The sequence below is a fragment of the Vanacampus margaritifer genome, chromosome 3, assembly GCF_051991255.1.
Source record: "Vanacampus margaritifer isolate UIUO_Vmar chromosome 3, RoL_Vmar_1.0, whole genome shotgun sequence".
Taxonomy (NCBI): domain Eukaryota; kingdom Metazoa; phylum Chordata; class Actinopteri; order Syngnathiformes; family Syngnathidae; genus Vanacampus; species Vanacampus margaritifer.
Window position 1 is genome coordinate 2,285,400 of NC_135434.1, and position 23,243 is coordinate 2,308,642.

General features: G+C 42.9%; 2 protein-coding genes across 4 annotated transcripts; one reads left to right on the plus strand and one right to left on the minus strand.

Annotated features, from left to right (window-relative positions):
* Positions 1 to 58: 58 nt before the first annotated feature.
* Positions 59 to 7,704, minus strand: gramd2b (GRAM domain containing 2B). Of its 2 annotated transcripts, none has more exons than XM_077560678.1 (13): positions 7,461 to 7,704; positions 6,317 to 6,493; positions 6,147 to 6,234; positions 5,968 to 6,037; positions 4,911 to 5,014; positions 3,892 to 3,987; positions 3,741 to 3,812; positions 3,270 to 3,356; positions 3,079 to 3,190; positions 1,778 to 1,985; positions 1,587 to 1,691; positions 1,256 to 1,337; positions 59 to 393 (listed from the first exon to the last, which is right to left on the minus strand). In XM_077560678.1, exons 1-13 carry the CDS (start codon positions 7,556 to 7,558, stop codon positions 352 to 354), a joined length of 1,341 nt encoding a protein of 446 aa, XP_077416804.1. In that variant the 5' UTR covers positions 7,559 to 7,704; the 3' UTR covers positions 59 to 351. The 2 variants fall into 2 exon arrangements, with proteins under 2 accessions (XP_077416804.1, XP_077416803.1); XM_077560677.1 differs by having other exon boundaries at positions 3,270 to 3,359; positions 7,461 to 7,702.
* A 3,758-nt stretch (positions 7,705 to 11,462) lies between these two features.
* On the plus strand, positions 11,463 to 22,552 carry znf608 (zinc finger protein 608). Of its 2 annotated transcripts, XM_077560572.1 has the most exons (9): positions 11,485 to 12,998; positions 13,721 to 13,988; positions 14,323 to 14,410; positions 15,241 to 17,554; positions 18,355 to 18,769; positions 19,568 to 19,617; positions 19,708 to 19,858; positions 20,185 to 20,235; positions 21,056 to 22,552. In XM_077560572.1, the coding sequence occupies exons 1-9, from the start codon at positions 12,963 to 12,965 to the stop codon at positions 21,073 to 21,075; spliced, it is 3,393 nt and encodes a 1,130-aa protein (XP_077416698.1). In that variant the 5' UTR covers positions 11,485 to 12,962; the 3' UTR covers positions 21,076 to 22,552. The 2 variants fall into 2 exon arrangements, with proteins under 2 accessions (XP_077416700.1, XP_077416698.1); XM_077560574.1 differs by lacking the exons at positions 19,568 to 19,617; positions 19,708 to 19,858; positions 20,185 to 20,235; positions 21,056 to 22,552 and having other exon boundaries at positions 11,463 to 12,998; positions 18,302 to 18,643.
* Positions 22,553 to 23,243: the final 691 nt, after the last annotated feature.

The following is a 23,243-nucleotide window of genomic DNA, read 5'->3' on the forward strand; positions in this document are numbered from 1 at the left end:
TGTGACATCATGGTGAAAAGGGCTGCGGATGACATCATCAGTGACAAGAAGTCGACTCTTTAAAGAGGTCACCCAATCCTTTTATTTAAGTGATGTGACAAGCGCGTGACGCAATTTGACAACAATTTCATTATAGCTTCAGATTTGGGGTTTTGCTATTTAAAAGTTAAATTCACATTTTTGATTTTATAAACAACCGACAAGCAACATAACCCAAATTCCAAATACAAATATTGCCATCTGACCAGAAATGGTAAAAACTACCCCCCAAAATGTGTTTTTGGTCTCTTCATTATTGTTTATATATTCCTATACTACATGACGTAAAATATTTACAGCGCTAAAAATTCATCAGACGGCTTCGTCCAAAAGTCTTTGAAGATTCTTTTGCACCTGAAACACAACAAACCACAAGCTTTTACTCTCACATGCTAATGTAGCTACAAGTTAGTCCAGCTAATCTAAAGCATCAACATACAATTTTAGCATGTTCTTATGGCGTTTACACGATAACATGCAGTATCCACCATCAAGGTGCTAATGTAGCTAGTTTGTAGCTGCTAGTAGTCCATCGGATGTAGCAGGCTGCCAAATTCAGGTCCAGACAGTAAAAACACTGCCACCGTTTGGCTTTAGCCTCAGGTGCTAGTTAGCTAGTTCTCTAGCTAGCTCCCGTGGTGCTCGTTTACCTGCTAGGGAGCTAGCTAGCTAGCTGGCACTAGGGGCTAATGCCAAACTGTGGCAGTGTTTTTACTTTCTGGGCCTGGATTTGCCACCTCTGCAGGCTGCTCATACATCAACAGTACATCATCTGTGTATGCTAATTGAGCTAGCTCCTCATTCATCTTTTCTGAACTAGCAAAATGCTACTGCAGCTAGCTGCTAATCTAGTTGCTGGATATGATTAACATGCAGCTAGCTTCCCATTGCTTGTCCTTTGATTGTAAAACAACATGCTAATATAGCTAGCTGCTAGTCAATCTCTCCTGCACTGTCACTATGCGGAAGTGGCTAGCTGCTAGCCCATCTATTTTAAACCACCAACATGCTAATGTAGTTAGCTTCTAGCAGCTGTTGAATAGTTCATGTTGACGAGCAGATCAAGTGTCTATAAATTTTTAATTAGCATTAGCTGGCATCTGGTGTCACTTTGTCGTTGTAAGTGACACATTATAGTCGACGATCGTGTTCCATCGGTCACAAAATCACATGACAATGTGGGGGGGAAGCTGATTGGTAGCTTAGAAGTTGAGACCTTCTCCAGCTTCTTGAGGTTGAGGCTCAGCAGTTCGGAAAAAAGTTCCCTGTTGACATCGTCACTACCTCGCAGGAAGTCGCTAGTGGAACGGAAAAAAAATACATGCTAATCAACATGCTAATGTGGCGTTTAGATATTTCAAACATTTCATGAAATCGGCCAACACTGAGAAATATTGGGTGACCAAACAGACATGTCCACTTTTTTTTTTTTTTTTTTTTTTTAAACATCATCTCCATGTGTCTGGAGGGTTGTAACAAATTCATCGATTTTCATTGAGATGTTATCAACATGCTAACGTAGCTAGCTGCTAGCCATGTGAACTTACTCCGGCTGAGCCAAATCTGTTACGGAGCCGAGCGTTGCCAGTCGATGCTCCAAGGAAAGCATTTTGACGGTCAGGAAGCACGACGACAGCATCAAGATGCAGACTCTAAACGCACGCACACACACACACACACATGCGTGAGCGTGGGTTCGAATGGTGTGAAGTTTTCGGGGAGTGACGCACACACTCACAGGAAGAGGTAAACACACAGCAGAGTGTTGAGGGAGAGCGTTTGTCCTCCTCCTGCGTCCCCTCGCTTCACTTCCAAACCGTGCTGCTGGCTTTCCTGCTTGGGAATCTTCAAATGTTTGAGATGAAGAAGGTTCTTCGCTTGATGTTCAGGAGGCGGCGAGATGTCGCTGCACGTCAACGCGTCCAGGAAGGGACGCACTGGGAAGTCTGCAACGTGGAAGATGGGATGGGGAATTATGGTGGGATTTTGATTGAATCCTAATAGCATTGACAGGAATTCTAATGGGAATTGTGAGAAAAACTTTGGGAGAAACTAGCGATAGACCGATTATCGGCCGGGTCGATTATCAGCGCCCATATTTAGCATTTTGAGGAATATCGGCCATTTTTACAAATCTGAAAGCCGATAAAGCTGTTATCTCTCGGGACGGCGAATGTTTGCCAACTTTTTCTTCAGGTTTCGGAAAATGTTGCAAAGATGGTCACGGGCAGTTTTTACTCGCCACAAACTGCTTTTCTTGTCACAAAGAAATTCTGAACATGTTCTGACAAATTGTCACTGTTTGTGAACGTCTTTTGATACATTTGACAAACTCTCGACGTGAACCCGAAATGTGAGATTTAGAGCAATTTTTACTTAGACGTCATTTCATGGGAAATTTTATGTATATATTTATTTAAAATGTCATTTAACTTTATAAGAGATGCTGCTTTTGTTAAAACTAAAACTAACTTAAGTGAAAGTTTAACATTTCAGTTAAAATTTGGGAAAACGATTGGCTGTAGAAAAGTATTTACTTTTTTGTTACAATTTTAGAAATTAATTTAAATGTATTCAATAAAATTATATTCAATTTTAGCATTTGCTGTATTTTAAATTAAAGGAACATTTGCTCAGGCATTAACAAAAGCACAAAAGAAAAAAACAACTACAAAAAGAGAGAAAAAACTAAATTTGAAAAGTTGTTTTAACAAACATGCTAAATTTTAAAAATTTTGATGCTAATATTTTTTTTATCTTATCGGTTATCGGCCTCCTTGCATACTAATAATCGGTATTGATATGGGAGCTGAAAAAAACATATTGGTCCATCACTAGTGACAAGACAGCGACATTACAAGTGAACGAGTTCTGACCAGAACCTGACAGGATTTTTGTTGGAAATGGTGTCGGAATTCCAACAAGATCTGTGCAGGAATTCTAAATGGAAATCGTGTGATTTATGATATGGGAAGTCATGGTTGTCCGAACAACATTTCTTCCCGTAACTCCAGCCCTGGTGGGTCTCGTTTTGTCTACCCGCCAACTTGTCGTCATCCGGCGTCTGTGAATCGGAAGTGCTGCTTTCCTCCGTGTCTCGTCTGCTCTTCCGCAGCGTTGCGTCCAGGTCGGCAAAATCGGCGTGGAAACTCTAAGGAACGTCAAAGCTCGTTAAAGGTGAAGCTTCAGTGTGTAAGTGTGTTGTTTTTGTGTACGTGTGCGCGACTGACCAGAGGAAAACGCGGAGAGCGAGGCGACGTCCGACCCCGGAAGTTGATTTGGGATGAAGACGGAATGGGGCTGTTGCACGGACTCTTCTCCTTTTCAAACCCATGTTATCAATTAATTGAAGTCTCACGCACAAACTATTCATCTGCTGATTTGTTCTTTTAAGGGGCGTGGCCTAGTGAGTGACGTCAGGTTAGCATCTGCGTCTCTAATGATTAGGTCGGATTTTTTTAATTGAAATGTTCAATGTTTTTCAGTCGCATGCTGTTATATTGCCTTTTGTCTTACAAAAACACAGATTTACATCAACAACACCCCCCCCCCACCCCTGGAAAACTCAACCCCGTTTCACTCTAAGCTATCCAACATAACCCTGAAGACGATTTCCCGCACAAAGAAAATCAGCCCCACTGGATTCCTCGATACCAGACAGTTGTTGCGGACAACATTCAGACATGGAAGATCGACCTTACCTCCAAGTGAAGACAGATGGACATGAGGAACTTGTAGGTGTTGTCCCGGGCCAGGAAGGACACAAAGACATACTGTAAAGAAGACAAAAGTAGAAAAGTCAACATGCCTGACACGGAAGGATGCCTGCAATTGTGATTTCCTCCGCCTCACCCTGTCGTTTGCTGTGGCGATCACCACCGCGTTGGGCACCAGAAGAGCCGTCTTGGTCTTCTTGACGTGAGCCACCGATATGACCGGGATGGCAATCTGGCAGGAACAAGGACATTTACCAAATTTTGATGGAAGATCCCAACAAGAACTTTACTGGACTACTGGAAACAAGGAATGCAGACTGTCAGGTTCAGTCAACCTAGAACATTTCATACACAATAGACAAGGAAGGAAGACAAGAGACTTGGATTGTTTTTACTCGCAAGGAGAACACACTTTCCCGAGCCCCCTCTTTTGATTTTGATTTTTTTTTTAAAGGGAGTTCCCTAGTTACATAGCCATTGCTGCTCTAAAGGGAAGGGGGAACAAAGCAGCAACATTAACCCATTAAGGTCTAAAGCGCCTGGCAAAACATGCCTCTAAAACTTAAGGAAAAGTCACCCCTGAAAGCCTGAAGATTTCCTGGAAATTCAACAATATTCAAAATCATTGATATCTCAGCTCCTGAAGTAGAGAGATTTATTATCATAAACCTTCAATATATATATTTTTTAAATCAACAAACAAATGTCGCATGTATAAATAACTCCAAATACCTTCAACACTGGAGCGCAGTTGTAATAACCTTGGGAGGTCGGGGTAATTATTCGTCATCCATTCCGTTATAAAGCCGTCAAAATTGTCAACATCCTCATTGTCGACAAACAAATTTCTTAACAGTATGTCACCATCGTCAACCGTGCCATTTATTTCATAACTCCCGCCAATCTGCGTCAACCATAAACGCCGGAATAAAATTCCAGGGCGCGCTACGAGGCCCACGTCACCTTATCGTGCATATTCTCATGCATTGAATCGGCGAAGAGACCAAGAATTGGTCAAAACACCACAAATTGACATATTCGCTCTTCTGGGTTTAAAGGGAGAAGAGGTGAATGAACCGTTGTGGAGTTTTTGAGGAGGAAAAGATTAGGACTGGAATGGGATTCTTGACCAATTAGGATGCGAGTGGGACGCACCTTGGTGTCTTTCCCAAAGACTTTGGAGTGGAAACAGATCCAGTGGTCGGAGACGAACATGCGGCCCTGGTACAAGATGTCCTTCTGCAGAGCGCACGTGTAGCCTGCAAACGGGAAGGAAAAGTCACACACCAAAGACATTCTTTTAGTGTTTCATTCACATCAATCGTGAAGGTTTGTTTTGTTTTGAATCTTTCTTTGATATCAATGAATTGGGGCAGCGTATCAAGGTATCTAAAAAAAAAAAAAAAAAAATGCAGCATCCAAAATGTAGATTCATTTTCTTCTACCTTTTGTCTTTCATTCCTGTTTTTGTTGTTGTTTTTCATCTTATATTGTTCATGCATTTTTAGACTCTTCTGCCTTTCTGACAAGTTTCTGATTTTTTTCGCTATTTTATGGACATATGGTCATTTTCTGCAATTTTTTTTTTGTCTGTTTCTGCCTTATTTGCTATCAATTTTCTGACTTTTTTTGGTAATTCCAAAGACATTTTCTGCCTCTCTTCTTTCTTTTTGGGCATTTTATGGCTATTTTTTCCCCACTTTTTTGCTGTCAATTTTCTGACATTTTTGGGCAATTTTGTGAACATTTTATGGTAGTTTTTCGGGATTCCTTTTGTTTTTGGACATTTTCTTTTCTTTTTTTAAATGACAACTTTTTTTGTTAATTCCAAAGACAATTTATGCAATTTTTCTGTCTTTCATTTTTTAAATGTTTAATTCTTCATTTTTTTTATTCAATCATTAATTCTCTTAAATAATATTCTATCTAAAAATATATATATATTTTTTTTAATGTAAGAAAAAGATTCATGTCTACAAATGTTTTTAGAGATCCACAGAGACCCAAAGGAGAGGGACTAAAGTGGCCCCAGAGCCGCAGGTTGCAGACCCCTGCCTAAGACGTCGGGGTAGCCACAGGGCGGGGGTAGCTAGAGAATGCCCGCCACCACCGGCCACTATAGCTCCGCCCCTGAGCGTACGCTTGGCAAAAGACTTGTTGTTGATGTCCCCGATGTAAACACAGTTGACAGACACGTCAAAGATGAACTTACTTTGCCTGAGTTGCTCCTCTTTGCTGATCTCCTTGAAGATTTTATGGTATTGGCAGTTGCCTTTGGACAGCTGCAAGAGAACAAAAAGCCCCAAATGTGAATTCTGCTGTTGCGTGCGTGACGGTTTGAGCGCAGCCGATGCCGAGTCGAATGTCCGTATTTCGAGCGGTGCGTGCGACCTGACTGTAGTGAGACTTATTCCTCTCCAGCTTTGAGTCCAGCTGGCTTTGCGTGGGAGTCAGCAGAGACGCGTCGAACGTCTTTGACCTGGTACACAAACACACACGCATACTTACGTTCTTTTAAAAAAAAAAACATTTTTTAATTATTTTTTTTTGCTGTTGTTTACCTGACCAGCGCTGCTTTCCTGCACGCCGACGTGTCCTGGTTTTGTTGAATTTGATGTAGTTGTTGAAGCTGATGTTGATTTAGTTGTTGGGGTTCGGCATCGCAGTTGTGCCGCAGACGCTCGCCGAGCATCCGGGGACTTCTCTGACGCTCCTCGGACGCCATCTCGGCTTCGGAACTGAAGGCGGCGCAGTCTTGTTTACTTACAGCGCCTTATTTAGTGTTCAGCGTTGCCAGGCAATTTCTCTACAAATTGCACTTAGTCTAGTTGGCGTAGGAAAATCCTAACTTAACTTACTTATTATAGGATGACCTTACTGACTGACAAAAATAACTAACCTACCTTAACAGTTCTGAGAAATTAAATGCAAACATATTGAACAACATTGTATACAAAAAGTGCGCATAGACAATAATTGTTTGCCATACAACTAATTTAGTCACCAATTTATTAACTAATCACGCGATTAGCCTTCGATAAATCTAACCAAGCATGTTTTTGGAATGTGGCAGGAAGCCAGAGAAAAACCCTGATGGGCACGGACGGGGTCAACATTCTACGGAAGAGAATTAGGGCCAGTGAAGAGAGAGAGAAAAAGTTTGCCAGGATTCTCACTTTATTCTCACTAATTAAAAAAGCAGCAGTCAGCATTCTGAGAAGAAAGTGAGAATTCTCACTTTAAAGTCTGACTTTAAAGTGAGAATTCTCACTTTATCCTCAAAATTCTCTCTTTAAAATCGGGCTTTAAAGAGAGAACTCTGAGAAAAAGTGAGAATTTTTAGAATAAAGTGAGAATTTTTTTAGAATAAAGTGAAAATTCTCTCTTTAAAGTCTGACTTTAAAGTGAGAATTCTCACTTTATCCTAAAAAATTCTCACTTTTAAGTCAGAATTTTGAGAATAAGGTCTCACTTTAAAGTGAGATTTCTCACTTTATTCTCAAAATTCTGACCTGTAGGGGTTTTTTTTTTATTAGTGAGAATTCTGAGAATAAAGTGAGAATCCTGCCAACCTTTTTTTTTCTTCTCTTCTCTCTCTTCACTGGCCCTAATCCTCTTCTGTAACATTCAAACCCCACACGGGCCGAGATTCAAACCCCCAACCTCAAACCGTATCCAATGTAAAACTGAAGATGGCGGTCTGACCTGCCAATCATGTCGTGCTGCGGTTTGTAGCTTCCTGCACGGGTTCCGCCGCCGCCGCCGCTGTTGTCTCCGTGGTGCGGCGTGCTGCTGTCCGTCATGTCTTGGGCAGGAGCGGCCCCCAAAACTCACCACCACACCGGCGCACTCCTTCACCTGCTTGCTGGCTTGCCCCCCTCCCCCGCCCAGTCACGCCACTGGATGTGTGCGTGTGGCGGGGGGGGGGGGGTTCGGGGGTCAACCTTCGACCCAGCGGTGTGTTTGGTGTAGAAGCCACTTTTGAATAAATAGAAGATAAAGAGAAGGGTTTTTTTTGGGGGGGGGGGGGGGGCTGTTTTGGAGAGCTGACAGGAGGTCATATCTATCCCGCCTTTGTGTGTGCGTGTGTGTTTGTGTGCGTGCGCATGGTTGCATGTCATACAATCCTACCGTAGATGAGTGTGTGTGTGTGTCATACGATCCCACTATAAGTGTGTGTCTAAGGGTATGGGTGTGTTTACTTGTGTGTGTGTGTGTGTGTGTGTGCGCCGCACGTTGGTGTGTGTATCCATGCTTGTATGCGCGTTTTTGTGTGCAATCAATGCATGTGTGTTTACATACTGTGTATGTATAGATGGGTTTGTATTTGTGTGTGCGCGTAGTTCGCTAAATACGAAGTCAATAAGTGAGTTAAGCAGTAATTAGATGAATTATTTTGGTCATTGGTAAACTATTTTACTTAGTAAACTCGTTTGTAAGTTTGTAGCTTACTTGTTACTTGCTAGTGAGTAACTCGGATGACTGAAAAATACTCTTTTTAGTTTAAGTAGCGTGAAAGCTGAGAGTGCATTATCGTGTATCACTTTCCTTATTAGGCAGATGGCTTTAACGATACATTTGCTATTTGCTTTTTTATGACCGTAAACATTTTAAAAATGTTGCGCAATGATGCGTTGTCCTTATTAAAAAAAATGTTGTTTTTTGAAGTTCCTTTCGGGTTAAAAGTTGTCATCTTTCAAGGACATGTTTTAGCCCCGCCCCCAACAAACAAACAAACACACACACAATGCAGTTCTTTGTTTGTGTGTCAAAGTCCAGCGTGCAATGTTTGTCAAACAGTCCAAATTCAACAAGCTGACATTTTTCCCTGACAAATTAAAGGAGACTCAGCAATTTCCACTCTCGTCCTGTAGGTGGTGCTAATAGCTTAAAAATATATATTTATTTTATTTTACATCTACTGGATCTGGTGTGTCAAAGGTGAAAATAGCATCTGCACATTTGTCTTGAACTACACATCATGTTGTACTGACACATTTATTTCTATTTTTTGCTGAGTACCATACTAACCAAACTGAGGTACTGACTAAAGCTGTTTGAAAGTACTATATAAATAATGATGACTTGACTAGTTAACCAACTACCTGACTGACTAAATAACTTAATTGACTAACTAGCATACTGACAGACTGACTTGCTGGTCATCTGTCTAACAAATGTGTCACTTGTAAACTGACAGAATGACATACTAATTTTCAACTTTTACTAACTGACTTACATATTAACTGGCTGACTTACTGACCGGCCAAAGATTAACTTAATGACTGACTTGCTAACTAGCCAAGGGATGGACTGACTAACAGTTTGGCGTCTTACATTCTAACCTGACTGAATTATTAACTGAAGGAGAGTACTGAGTAACTTAATAAAATAAATACATTGGGCTGAATTACTTAATAAGTCCAACCAACTAACTTATCAACTAAATGGCTGACTGACTTGGAAACTTGCGAACTGACTGAATGAGTAGCGCCAACCAACTTACTAAGTAACCACATAGGAACGGACAGGACAGACTTTCTGACCAACCAGATGGCTTTCTGGATGAACTGACTGACATAATAACTTCTACCTGGACAAAGTAACTAACTGGATTACATACTAACTAACCCAACTCATTTACTAATTTTGTAACGTGATGAACTGAATGAATTAAATTCAAACTCCATATAAACTAGCTCACTAATAAACCATGGAAACAGTTAACTAACTCACCGACAGACGTACAACCCAAGTGAACGTGTGATGTTTAAAGTTGACATGATCAATATGTCGTGCACATCATCATCATCTTCCTGTCCCACTTGTCTTATCATCAATCAGTCAGTCAGTCGTTGACAACTGCACAAAAAACACTCCAACTAACTTTAAAACTATATTCCCTCTTAAACTATTTTACTTAAACTATTTTGTTCTAAACTATTCTCTTTGCATTAGATGTGATTCGAGTCATTCGACAGTGTTGCTAATAAAGTGACCAGTGGCTGCATTGTTGCAGTGTATCTGCGCAGTCTGACCCCCACGTGACCTCTGCCTCAAACGCCTCTGGCTGCTGACGTCACAGTCCTGCCCAACAATTACTTACACCGCAGCGACCCCCAGTGGCAGACAACCAAAACAAAAACACAGTCACGTGTATAATCGAATGCATTGATTCAGTATTTTTCAGTAAAAGAATGCAAGTGTCACTTTTATACATATACGTTTTATTATACTGTATTATAGCACCTCATAAAAATGCATATGGTGGATCATAGAACCAATATAGATACCGAGACATACAAGTACAGACTTGTATAAAGAGTATTGCTAAAACTATTTTCAATTAATATGCAAAACTAGTATAGCTAGATAAAACTAGTAGCCTAATGATTTCCTCGCACAGAAAGATAAATGTAAAAGAAATAGAACTAGTAAATCATTGATAACTAGGGTATCAAATGATATATAGAACTAATACAGATACATATAGAGCTAGTCTAGATATAGAGCTAATATCAATATAGACATATAGAACTAGTATAGGTAGATAGAAGTACGATGGATATATATTTCTAGACTTTTACAGATAGTTATAGTGGATGGATATAGATAGAGATGGTCTAAGGATAAAACTAGCATAGATTTAGAAATATACTATAGAGATTAAACTATAAAGAGATATAACTAGTACAGCTAGCGCTAGCACAAATAGCTAGCTTGCAGTCAGAGCTAACTAGTATCGATAGTGCTAAATGCTAATATAAATTGCTAGATAAACTGAGTGATAGAACTAGTTGGGGCTAATAGCTAGTTAGCGAGCTAAACAAATAGCATTGTTGTAGTATGGATAAAGCTAGTTTGAATAGAAGTTGAACTAGTATAGCTAAACAGCACTAGCATAGATAGATAGATAGATAGAACTAGTGTAGATAAAAAGAAGACGTCTGAGAGGACTTAGGGGAGAAGCCCGCTGATGAGGGCACTCCTCCTTTTCCTCCGCCTCCTCGTCGGTCTTGGATCCTCGCATCTCCCCCCCTTGGCCGAACGAGCGCGCTGCTCAGAGCGCGTCTGAGAAAAAAGGAAAAGGAAAAGAAAAAAAAGGGGGGGGGGTTGGAGAGAAAGGTACACATACGAAGAAGAAGGAGGAGGAGGAGGAGGAGGAGGAGGAGGAGGAGGCGGAGGCGGAGTGGGGAAAGCCGAAGCAGCACATCAGGACGCCCCGCACCTGCACGACGCCATCCGTCTATCCGTCCGTCCATCGTCCGCAGCTGGGCGCGCTGGATTGCGGCTTTTCGGCGCTCAGACGGCCGCATGACGACGTCACCCGCGCGGCCAAGAAGCACCGAGGAGGAGCCCACACGGTCAGTTACGAATGCATGACAGCGAACGTGCTTGCGAGGGTGCGAAGGCCACGGCGGAGATGAGCTTCCTCCTCGTCCTCCTCATCACATGACGATGCCGATGATGTGCTATTGTTGTTTGGCACGTGCACTCTTTGTCTGCAAAAGGAGGCTGCGTGTCCTTCCCCGTCACCGTCGCCTTATTGTTTGCCTCACTTGACATTCTCGCGTGACGTCACGGATAGGAAAAGACAAGGATAAAGATGAGGAGGAGAAGACGATCATCAGTGTGTGTGTGAGAGTGAGAGAGGGGGGGGGGGGGGTCATTCTTTTCTTTCATTCATTGACTGAGTGAGAAACCAAAGATGGAGGAAGATGCGTGGCGGGAATGTCAAGTCACAACACGACAATACACACAACAAAACGGGACACGGCAGAAAATTAGGACAGGAGGACTTTGTGTGTGTGTGTGTGTGTAATTGTGTCCGCTGGCTTGCTGTGTGTCCCCTGCGAGTGTGTCTCCATCTCCAGTGTGTGTCCAGTGTTTGTGTCCAGTATAACTTTGTGTGTGTGCCACTACATGTCCAGATGTGTTTATTTGGAGTATGTCTTCATTCATTTCATTTTTCATTTCAATCATTTATTTAATTCATTTGTAAAATAAAAAAGACAATATAAAACACGATTCATCATCGTTGAGTGAAAAGGAGCAGAAAAAAAGACAATTAAGTCTTATTGTATCCACCCCGTTTCCCCCCAGAGTTGATTTACAAGGTAGAGTCATTTTAAAAAAAAACAACTTAAACAACAGCAGCAAAATAAAATTGTGACAGCTCGTCTCAGAGTCACATCTGTACTCGTTTACAATATGATTTCTGACATTCGTAACAACAAAAATGACAATGGCATAATGTTCAAACTTAATCCCGTTCATATTTCTTTAATAAAATGGAGTTAGTGATTCTTTTTTAAATGTCAATTTTGAATTGGAATCTTTGATTTCTTTATTAAGATTGCTCCAAGCTTTTTTCCTTTTACTGAAACACAACGCTCCACAAGTCCTAAATCTTGTTTTGTTTTGTTTTTAAAGATCTGCATTACTTGTACTTGCTTTCTCTTTTTTTCCAAATCTCTTTTCAATATTCAATGGCAACGTTTTGTTATGCGCCTTTAGCATAATTTGCAAAATGCTGTAATCTACCAATTCATATAATTTCAGGAATTTTAACTGAAGAAATAATAATTCATTCATGTGTCCATTGTGAGTGTGTATCCAGTGTTGTGTTGTTGTGTGTCTATTGTTTTTGTGTCTCCAGAGTGCAGTCGTGTGTGAATATGTGTGCGTTTGTTGTTGTTGTTTGTGCGGTGTTGTGTTCAAATAGCTTCATGATATTGTGTTGTGTTTAGTGTGTCTTCCGTCGTGATTGTCTTGTGTTAATACTGTACGAGCCCATTAGGATTCCATTGCACTGTTTTGCGTTTTTTGTGATGGTTTTTGTTGCGTTGTAGTGATTGAGAATATATTTGCCGAGCTATTCATTCATTCTTTCTGTTGCTTTCAAAGTCATTAGTTTCTCTTCAAATAGGAATAGTGTGTGCGTGTGCGAGTGGCTGAAGAGCGAGTACGCAAGAAAAACACACACACTCGTCTCGAAATGTGACAATGAAGAGGAAGATGACGGCGGAACAAAAGGGAACGTCAGGACACGGCACGAGCAAAAAAAAAAGAAAGAAAAAAAGATGGGAGCATGAGGGGAAAGAAGATGAGGAAGAGGATTTGGGGGGAAGTAAAATGGATGCTGGAGAAGCAGGAAGGACAAATGTTGGAGAGAGGGAAGAAGATGATTGACAGCACAGAGAGGCGATGAATACTAACTGGAAGTGGATGAGAAAGACATCAGTGAGCTCCTATTATGTTGCTATGGTGACAGGGGTGGTGCGTATTCTGATATCATGATACTTATTTTGACGTCACGATATTCTGATACCACAATACTTTGATATTGCAATCTTTGACATCATGATATTGGAGACGATATTTTGCAATCTCAAAATGTTGTACTCAAAATATATCAATATATTGATATTATAATATTTTGGTCTTAAGATACTTTGATACCATCATACCGTGATATCATATTTTGATACCATGACTTCATCTTATATGTTGTGGTAATTAAATGCCATGTTTTGATATCATTCAATTTTGATATTCCAAAACTGTGATACGTAAACCTATCATATGTTAATAATCATGATACTTTGATATCACGATAGTTAGACACTATGATACTGAGATTATATGATACTGTGCTGCCACTATACTTTGAAATCGATATACTTTTCTAGTTTGACATGATGATACTTTGATTTGACAAGACATTCGATTGCATTACTTGAATACTGTGATTTTGGATACTTTTTTTTTTTACTTTTAATAACACTTTGACAACATGATATCTTGATATTGTGATACTGATCTTATGTCACCATATAGCACAGGGTACCTGACTAGCAGCATTGTTTTCATCACAGCCAATATATTCATATATCACAGCATTATTTTTTTCTAACACAACACTTCTAGTGTAAACATCATGCATGTCATCCTGTGGCTTGCAGGTGGAGCCCATGTTCACTCCACCTGGCGGGGCACCCGCTCCGGGCCAGTCAGGAGCCGCCGGACCCTCGCTGCCTTTGTCCAACACCTCCTTTCCTCCTACTGTGGCCCCGCCCGCTGGTAACGCTGTGAGTAAGCGCTCCGTTGGCACCAACACGCAGGAAGTGGCCCTTTCGTCCACACCCGACTCGGACGCTGACTTCTTGGGCCCCTGCCAGCCGGGTACCAGCGTTAACCTGGAGGGCATCGTGTGGCACGAGACCCAAGAAGGTGAGACAATCTGTAGAGGATCGCAAGTCTTTCATGTGATATTTTGATATCATAATAGATCAATATCACAATACTCTGATATCACATGTTGATATCATGATACTTTGATATCATATTGCCAATCATGATTGTTCGAATTCATGATATTTTGATACCAATTCTTGTCAAATCATGACATTACAATTTCATAAGCATATTTAGGCATGATGACACATTGACACTCTGATACCACAATAATGTACAAATATATATATAAATGTATACATTTTCATGATGCACATATGCCTATTTGTGTGTGTGTGTGTCTGTGCGTGCGTGCGTGTTTGTGTGTCAGGCGTGTTGGTGGTCAACGTGACGTGGAGGAAGAGGACCTATGTGGGAACCCTGCTGGACTGCACCAAACTCGACTGGGCTCCTCCCAGGTGATGATGTCACATTTTGTGTCCCAATACTTTTGCCCCCCCCCCCCCCCAAAAAAAAATCCCTTCCTTTTTCACATCCAGGAGGTGTCCAAGTACTATTGTCCAGACCCCATGTTCCTTTGGTGTCCCAATATTTTTGGCCAAACTCCAAACTAATTATATATAATTGCTTGTCATTAGCATTGACTGTGAGAAAGGTTAGTGTCTGATCTCAATTGTTACTGGTTGGCTGCTGCTGCTGGTGGTGGTGGTTGTTGCCATGGTGATGACAGATTCATCTGTGGTCTAAATTGCTTTGTGGACGTGCGTTACATAAATAGAAAGCAATACAACTTTGGTGATTAACGAGCACATTTAAAGTCAAACACAATGTCGACAAAAACAAACAGCACAGAGGTGGGATGAAACTAGTCAGCTGATCGGCAGTTTTTGTCTGTGTCTGTAGGTAGGTCGTTTGGACGGTAGGAGTTTGTTGGTAGGTAGGCCGTGTGGTCGGTAAGGAGGTCGAATGAAACATTTTAAAAACTTTTTTTTAAGTTCAGGTCAGTAGGAAAGTTGTAGGTAGGTAGAAGTTCAGTTGGATGGGTAGTAGTTGGTAGGAAGCTAGGTTGGAAGGAAGGTTGATATGTAAGTAGACAGTAGGTAGGAGTTGGTAGCTAGGATTTGGGTAGTTGGTAGGTAGGAAGGTAAGCTTTAGTTGGTAGGTAAAGTAGTAGGAAGGAGTTGTCTAAATGGATCAGTAGAAGTAGCTTGGATAGGTACATACGTAGATACTAAAGGTAGGTAGTTAATTCAGTCTGTTTTTGGTGATTGTCCTCCTGTTTCTTCAGGTTCTGCGAGTCTCCGTCTCGTGATCCAGAGATGGCAGGTGGGCGTGGCCGTGGGAAAAGGCTGCGTCTGGCTTTGGCCGAGCGGCCCTGCGGGGATGCGGTACCGCCGGTCAAAATGCGAGGTCTGCCTCAACACCGGAGCCGGGGCGGTGGCATGGCAGCCTCACCAGTGCACAGCAAAGGTCGGCGCGGAAGTTTAAAACTCCTCAGTAACTGCAGAGCGTCCCCGCCATTTTTCACCACAGAGGAAACCAAACCTGCCAACCGAGCCTCTGTTCTCCCATCCGGCAAGCGGAAGAACAAACCGCCTGCCGATCTGGACCTTAGTCTGGTTTCCTCGGTGGATATTAAAAATGGAAATGGCAAGAGGATTCGAGCAAAATCCCGCAGCGCCCCATGTACACCGCAAGGCAAGCCAGACCCCTCTTTTCTGGACCCGGGGGGAGGTTGTGCCTCCTCACCTCCACCAATCCTCATCGATTGTCCCCACCCCAACTGCACCAAGCGCTACAAGCACATCAATGGGCTGCGCTACCACCAGACGCATGCCCACCTGGAGGCAGAGGAACAGAGGAATCCCGAGAGCGAGGAGCGGCTGTCTGACTGCGAGGACGCCATCTACGACCTTGCAGATTCCAACAACAACGGCAACACCTCGTCCAAAAAAGCCACCCCGTTGTACAAGGTGACCACAGTGGGCTCGCCCAAGAACCGGCGGCTGCTCCTCAGCACCAAAACCCGGAGGAGTTCCCTACTAAAGGATGGCCTGATGGATGACCTCAGCAACTTGCCCATCATCTCCAACATGACGGTGGTTCTGGAGAACTGCATGGTGCCAGACCGGAGCGCCACTGTGGAGATGCCAAAGCTGGAAGCCGAAGGTCTGATCGACAAGAAGATCCTCTGTGAGAAGAGCAAAAAAGCCAATGGCAAGGTGGATAAGCTATCCAAGTCGCGGGCCAACCGGCTGATTGCTCCAGCACCCGCGCCACCAAAGCTTGTCGCCATACCCGATGCGGCGTATCCTACGGACAGTGCCTCCTCACAGCAGCCTTCACCTGTGGCAGCTGTGGGCCTAACAAGCAAGAATTCGTCCCTGAAACCCATCAAGCCGAAGCTCAGCATCGCCGTGGAACCCAGCCTGGTCAAAGCCACACTGCTGACCTGCAAAGAGACCCGCAAGAAAGAGAAGCGACGTCTCAAGGACAAGCACAACCGCGACGCGACCGCTTGGACGGCAAACGGTGACACCATCAAAATGGAAGACGGTGCTTCTAAAACTGCCACCAAGGAGATTCCGGGGAGCCTCCTGAAGGAACACCTGAGCAAGCAAGACGTGACGAATGGGCTCAGTGAGAGCCAGGAAAGCCGAATGGCGAGTATCCGCGCAGAGGCCGACAAGGTCTACACCTTCACGGACAACGCCCCCAGTCCTTCCATTGGCAGTTCATCGCGGCTTGATGCCGCCGGTGGTTGTCTCCTGTTGGGGGACAGCAAGGACAACAGTCCCGCCTACTCTGACATCTCGGATGCAGGGGATGATGGCGTGTCCTCCGAAAATCGCCTGGATGGGCTCAGATCCAAGTCTGCTTCCTCTGTATCTTCTGAAGTCAACTCTAACGGTAACCATACTAATGCCAGGAAGACACCACCCACGGTGACCGCCCCACCTTCTGCAAAAGAGCCCCTGTCCCCTTACTACCACAGCTTTGAGCCATACTACTTACCGGGCTGTGTGCAGATGGACAGGCAGAACCTCTACCAAAAAATTTCCTCTCACGATTCTAAAAGTAAAGATCGAAAGGAGGAGGCTAAAGATGATGACAAAATCTCCGTCCACGACTTTGCAGAGTGTAAGAAAGGTGACGGGCCGGCGGTACCTTCTCAGCTGCAGCTTGCCATGAGTCAGACCCAGACCGCCTTAGCCCAGTCGCTGTATTATGGACAGTATTCACGAGGACTCTACATGGACCAGAAACTCCTACTGGCCTCCAAATGCTGCGAGCAGAAGCAGCGTGCTGAGCGGGGGCAGGCTGGGCGAGACGGTGATGGGGACGTCAGACACACCGGCGGTGCTAAAGGTTCAGAAGGTGCTAAAGGATGCTGTCCCAAAGCCATCCTGTCCTATTTGGAGGAGAGGGGGGAAAGAGGACTGGGTTTGAAGGTGGACCAGCACCATGTCTCGACCAAGGACTGCGAGGACATCAAGTCGCCTTCATCCTCCTCCTCCTCCTCCTCCTCCTCTTCTTCATCCTCGTCACACCACAACCCCAACACTCAGACAGATCTGGACTCAAATGTTTCCTATTCCAGCGTAAGTTTTTCCATCTGTCTCTAACCGCCGCCCATGCTGTTGTGCTTTCATGAGCGACCGTTCATTCATGGTGTACAGACACTCACGCCATAGCTTGAGGTTGACTAGCTCGGCTGTTGTTCTGTTGCACGTGTTGCGTGGTAAGACGTAAACGTAAAAGCGCAACTATTCTAAGTGTTGTGCGTTGTGCTGCTTGTACAGATTCTTAAACGTCCCTCTGGCCCACCAATGTGCGCCTGCCATCGTCCTCTATGCTGACAGAGCTTCTGAAAGGTGGTCGCTGATCACGCAGTGTTTCCTCTATAGACCATTTCAAACTGTTAGTAAGCAGCAGGTGCCATGGTACTTCCAGGTGGCAAAAACATGAGTGGCTACTGTTAATCTGTTATGTAATGATGACATAAACACAGCAACACCTGTGGGAGGAAAGATCACCAATCAAACTAGGCTAGTAGACAAGGAGGCTGAAATGATCATGGAAGCCATTGTTTTCTTAGAGGCTTTGCCTTGGTCAAAGGACAATGAAGGGTTTGTTTACCAGTGGTGCCATTGGAGATATTGCCACCTGGAAGTATGTGTGATGTTATAGTGAGAGGGTCTATAGCAGTCCCTCAGCAGCGGTGGGCTGCAGCTGCCAAAAACCACAACATGCTCTAAAAACATAGATTTCAGTTAGACCTCGATAAAGGTCCTGGACAAACATGTGGACTGACCTCAAATGACTTCTGCCCACCACTGTTAAAACAGACTTATAGCGGAAACACTGGCACCAGCACCAACACTTGTCCCCATCGATTTAGCCCCCAGACGGCTCTACATGGCCCCACCGCCTGGCTCACAGCAAATTCTCAGAGCTGCAGAGTCCACTCGGGGAAGCGGCGGATGAGGGGGACGCGGAGATGTCAAAGGAGTGGGGGAGCACTACTGAGCCAGCTGGGCCCAGAGTGACCTCAGCAGGAGGAGCTAAAAAAGTCCTCGGGCCGCTCCCCGTCGACCCAGACGACTCGGACGGCCTCGACGGGCTGCAGGAGGAACCCATGATGATCCTGTCAGGGGAATCTCAAAGTGCCCGTGTGGCGGTATCTCCTCCAATGACCCCCCAGCAACCCTACATGCAGTACCAGCACTCCTCATACCCGCCTTACCTGGCAATGTGCGAGAGTGCCGGGGGCTCCTACAGGGGGGCGTCGCCCACCCTGGTCCACAACTACCCAGGTAAGGAACAACATTAGACACAACTGTCCACCTTCTTTCAGACCCAACTAGATGTTTTTTTTCTGGCCTTTGAGGTACAGTGGAACCTCGGAGTTTGAACGTCTCGGAACTCGTACAAATCGGACTTCAAAAATAGGAAATTTTCTGTTTTTGGAGCTTGGGAACGGATTCATTTACATAATTTTTCTATGGGAATTTTTTTCCCGGAGTTTGAACAATTTGGACTTTGAACACTTCGCAGGAACGAATTATGTTCAAACTCCGAGGTACCACTGTTGTGTCAAATGTGCGCAGACGTGGCAAATCCAGGTCCAGAAAGTTTTCAACCCTGCCACAGTTTGACTTTAGTCCCTGATGCTAACTAGTTAGCTCCCTAAAAGGTAAACAAGCACCATGGGAGCTAGCTAGCGAGCTAGCTAAAAGGTAAACAAGCACCAGCTAGCTAGCACCTGGGGATAAAGCCAAACTGTGGCTGGGTTTTTACTTCCTAGACCTGGATTTGCCACCTCTGGAAATAAGAGTCAAGACAGTCAGGGCATAACGGTTTAGCACCCAACACAAATTTCTACTACCCTATTCTCCGTGCACTGCGTCAAAGAAACCAACGCAGAATTAGGGGTTGAAGTCGACTTCTAAGGCAGTATCAGAGGCGTAACAGAGTCACTACGGCAGCTGTGTGAAAGGAAATTTTGGGACTGGGACTGGGGTTTAAAGTTTCACCCCTGACAGTAAATTATGTAGTCGCTGTCCTGTCTGAAAGACGCCAACACCAAATCGCCTTTAAATGTGTCCCTAAAGGTTTCCACTACCCTTTATACGGCAAGACGGCGGGCCGGGAGGAGTCTGAGGTGAGATTTTTTCATTTTTACACGGTCACGGCTGTTGAAAGAGAGAAAACATAAGCATAAGTGAGTGTGTGTGTGTGTGTGTTTGTCCAGCCTGACGAGAAAGGTTCCCCTGAGCTGGAGCGCGAAGTGGACCGAAGTGACCGAAGCCACGCAGTGTTGGGCCGACATCTGCACACACACCATCACACACACCTGGGACTCACGTACAACCTGGTGGCGGGACAGTACGACATCTACCCGGGTACGTACAACACAACAAAACCAAATACAAGACAATCGAAGAATTTGCATTGCATCACACGAAAAACACTAAACAACACAACCGAGGAGTAGAGTAGTTAGCCTCATTAGCACCTAGAATAGCTAGGCTAACCTCCATGTTGCATAGCAATGGCATTTTGGGTAAACACACAGACAACAGCATGCAGTTATTTGATACTTAATCCTGAATACATTGCTTACATATGGTACTATTGTGTGCTGCGCTATGATTGCTCGATCTGCGTTTTGTGGGTGTGGCTTAGCAGTTATGCAATGATGTTGACCTTTTCTCCATTTGTGTTGAAGGTTTAAGCTCTCTGGTGTCCGGGCCGCAGGTGTCGGGACGAACTGCTGCTGGTACATTTCACACGTCACACCTTCATCAGTTGATCATCATCTTCACAATATGAATCGTTAGCAGTTAGTTCTGGCTAATGACCGGTTTTAACCATGCTATGCAGTTGTTAGCACGTTAGACAAAAATGCTAGCGGTATTCTATCAATCAGGGTTTCACAACTCAATGGTTTAGGTCGGGAAACGTCTCTCTTTTAATGACGTTATCAAGGACCGCAGTTGGCTTTGTAGTTCGCCTGAGAACCGAACCTGGTTACATATTATGATGGCGCCGTCTATTATGCTAATGAGGATAAATGCATCATGTGGCTAAAATGACAGAAGAAATGCAACTGTGAAGCCCTCTGCATGGACATTTTAGTGTCTAAAATTGACAGGTGCACGTTTCTCTTGGTAGCAGATGTAGCATTTGGGCTAGCATGTGTCATAGTGCTCTAACCACTGAGCGATGAGGTGCTACTTGCTACCTTTAGCATTTGAGTTGGTAGACGAAAAAAAAAAATGCATTGTTTTTATTTTTGACCCATTCAAATGATTATGTGGAAGGCCACATGGTTTTCAGCCTAGCTTGGTAAACTATCATTAGCATTAGTTATTGTGATAAGAACACAACGGTCTTAATGGAGGTGGGGGGCGGGATTAGTGAACACTTTTGCTTTTGCTTGTTAACCAAAATGCCCACTTAGTGTAACTGTACCATTGAGTAATGTGGGTGATTGCATAGTAACCTAACCACTGCCCGTATTCATAACATTTCCCCCTTTTGCCAATTAACATGCGACAGCTTTTATCTGTATGTAATATAGAATTATGTTTCCACAGAGAGTGAGGTGAAGAAGTAGACGCGGCAGAAGGAGAAGATTCACACATCAAGCTCGCTGTGAAAAGCAGACAAGTGAAGAAAAAGAAGAAACAAGTATCATTTCTTACTAGCGCCACCTACAGTATTGAAGGTGTTTTGTACCGTACAGGAAGAGGACCTTGGCGAAGGATAAGTGTACAGCGGTGTTTCTAAATGCACATTATTGTTCTGACTGAATGTACTGATGATGAAATGACGATGCTACATTTGTATCGCTAACTGCTAACTGTACGTGTTGATTGTATCGTCCTGTGTGAGCGTAGCCCTTCTTCACACCGCTGTACATAGCATCTACAGTCATGCGCTTATTAGCATGTGTTCACCGCCATTGGATGTGCGGGAGGAAGGGGCGGGGCTTAAAAATGGCAATTCTGACCTCCAGCCGGCAAACGTGAACTGATTGAGCGCGATAAAGTCATGTGACTTTGGGTCTCTAGAAACTATCAAAATAATATATTTGCATTTACCTCAAAATTTTAGTGGTCCTCGAACCTCGGTGAGTGGGATATTCCTGACTGTGATTTGGTCCTATTACCACAAATGTGATGCTTTCACTTACCACAAGAGGGAGCTCTGAATCGCTGTCCTAATGGATGACCCTGTTCGGAGGGATTTTGTCAATTTGCCAGCAACCCTTGAATGCACCGTGATCTGCCTTTGGCAGACAGATTAGAATACAAGAGAATAAACATGTATTAGTCCCGCAAATGATTGTGCCCAGTTTGTGCCTAAAATGTCAAATTAGAGGTGAGTGAAATTTTCGGCCTCACCCACGACACGACTGCACTTATAACAGCACATCTAGAACAGGAAATAGTACTTTAAAATGGGAGTCCAACAATCGTATGCTGTTGCCCTAACCCTGCCCCCAAAGCCCAACCCCCCCCAATGTGCCCCCTCCTCCAATGAACTACCTGAGCCGGTGATGCTGGATTTAAAGTGACCTATAGGAATATGAAATATAATATGTGGTGCTGCTCTTCGACCCCCCACACCCAACCCCCGTCGCAGTCATACTCACATGACTAATAATTATATTTACAAAGTAGCAAAATGTAATGGATCCAACTTTAAATGATCATGTACTGTGTTATGTTGTTGTGTTTCCTCCAGCAACGGCTCTGCCTCACTCCATACTATAAACATACTACATAATAATAATAATACATAAATACAGTGCATTCATACTACTTGAACATGGTGATACGATATCTGTTTACAAAATGCTGCCACGGGGGACTGTTGTCGTCATGCAGTGGCCGTGGTGTACCCAATGAATATAAATTCATATATTATGATTATTAATATCTCTCTGACATCAACATGGACCCTGCTGTTGCTTTTTTATACTGTATATGCCTTAATTCATATGTTTGGCAATCATGATTAAAGGATGTTTATATATATACATATATATATATATATATACATATATATATAAGTGTGTTTTTTTTTTGCATTTGAGTTTTTTTTTTTGCATCTTGCCTAAATGCAATAGAGTTATTATTGTAATAATGTACAGTAATTATTTTTAGGGTAATCTTATTCAATTATTTATTTCAAATTGATTGTTCATAAAAGATTTCAATATATAAAAAAATTAAGGAAAAAAATCCAATACATACTGTATAATGTAAAATATCAACTGAATTAAATGTCATTCAAAAAAAAGTACTAGAAAAGCATTTTTGTGTAAATTTACATTATGTATGTTATGTATTATTAGATCAACTATTAATATTATTGTCATTATTATTGTTCAATCATTTTTTCAAACTTATGCTTATTTAAAGATGTCCAAAATACAGTATAAATATGATATACAACTAAATACATATATAATACCAGCTTAAAATGGTTAAACAAATGTCTTAAACATGTATATTTAAAATAACATAACAAAACGATTAAACCTTTATATTTTTTAATCTAGTAATATTGTTATTTGTGTATTTAATTTATTAGTAATGTGATTCAGTTTGTTTCAAACACAGTTTTTAAAAGTTAAAAAAATACAGCAGAATGTAAAAATAGTAAACTAAAACGGCCTTACATGTGAATTTTTAAAGGAATAGATTTTGTTTCTACAATTGTCGTTACATATTAATATTTTATCATTATGTTATGTTTTTTTAAAAATTTTTTTTA